Source organism: Coturnix japonica, unplaced genomic scaffold (genome assembly GCF_001577835.2).
Source record: "Coturnix japonica isolate 7356 unplaced genomic scaffold, Coturnix japonica 2.1 chrUnrandom509, whole genome shotgun sequence".
NCBI classification, from domain to species: Eukaryota; Metazoa; Chordata; class Aves; order Galliformes; family Phasianidae; genus Coturnix; species Coturnix japonica.
Genome location: NW_015439897.1, coordinates 75,933 through 77,150, shown reverse-complemented (window position 1 = coordinate 77,150; position 1,218 = coordinate 75,933). Strand labels below are relative to the sequence as shown.

General features: G+C 54.4%; 1 protein-coding gene across 1 annotated transcript in view; it reads right to left on the bottom strand.

The window, feature by feature from the left end:
* LOC107307205 (arf-GAP with Rho-GAP domain, ANK repeat and PH domain-containing protein 1-like) overlaps positions 1–1,218 on the bottom strand; it is a gene marked incomplete at its 3' end in the record, with an annotated part of 58,781 nt that overhangs the window by 19,044 nt on the left and 38,519 nt on the right. Inside the window, exon 9 of the mRNA XM_015850680.1 lies at positions 854–1,049. Coding sequence (XP_015706166.1) covers positions 854–1,049 — 196 coding nt within the window. The remainder of the gene's footprint in view (positions 1–853; positions 1,050–1,218) is intronic.

Sequence of the window (1,218 nt, the reverse complement as noted above, 5' to 3'; positions counted from 1 at the left end):
AAGAGACCCATAAGTGGGGGAAGAGACCCATAAGTGGGGACAGGAGACCCATAAGTGGAGCAGGAGACCCATAAGTGAGGGGCAGAAACCCATAAGTGGTGACAAGAGACCCATAAGTGGGGGAAAGACCCATAAGTGGGGACAAGAGACCCATAAGTGGGGGAAGGGACCCATAAGTGGGGACAAGAGACACATAAGTGGGGACAAGAGACCCATAAGAGGGACAAGAGACCCATAAGTGGGGACAGGAGACCCATAAGTGGGGACAGGAGACCCATAAGTGGGACAAGAGACCCATACGTGGGGAAAAGACCCATAAGTGGGGAAAAGACCCATAAGTGGGGAAAAGACCCATAAGTGGGGACAAGAGACCCATAGGTGGGGGAAGAGACCCATAAGTGGGGCAGGACCCATAAGTGGGGGAAGAGACCCATAAGTGGGGCAGGAGACCCATAAGTGAGTGGAGGAGACCCATAAGTGGGGACAAGAGACCCATAAGTGGAGACAAGAGACCCATAAGTGGGGCAGGAGACCCATAAGTGAGTGGAGGAGACCCATAAGTGGGGACAAGAGACCCATAAGTGGGGAAAAGAGACCCATAAGTGGGGAAAAGAGACCCATAAGTGGGGAAAAGAGACCCATAAGTGGGACCAGAGACCCATAAGTGGGGGAAGAGACCCATAAGTGCAGACAAGAGACCCATAAGTGGGGAGAAGAGACCCATAAGTGGGGAGAAGAGACCCATAAGTGGGGAGAAGAGACCCATAAGTGGGGCAGGACCCACATCAGTGGGGCAGAGAAGGGGTCAGACCCACATTGGGACCCATAACCCCATTGAACCCCCATCACTTACTGAGCTCCTGCAGCTTCCTGAGCTGAACGGCCTCTTGTTCCTGCCCGTCTATGGGGCAGACCCACAGCGTGTGCCCCACAAGTGCGAACCAGGCCAACTTGGGGGGCTCCAGGTTCAGCCCCCCTTTATAATGGAGCTTCCCCAGGCGGTCGAAGTTGTGGGTCAGGAGATGATCGGGGCACGGGGGGACCAAGGACTGTGATGTGGGGCAGGATATAGGGTTACATGGGGCAATATGGGGCAGGATATGGGGTTATATGGGACAGCATTGGGCAGGATAGGGGGTTATGTGGGGCACTATGGGGCAGGATATAGGGTTATATGGGGCACTATGGGGCAGGATATAGGGTTATATGGGGCACTAT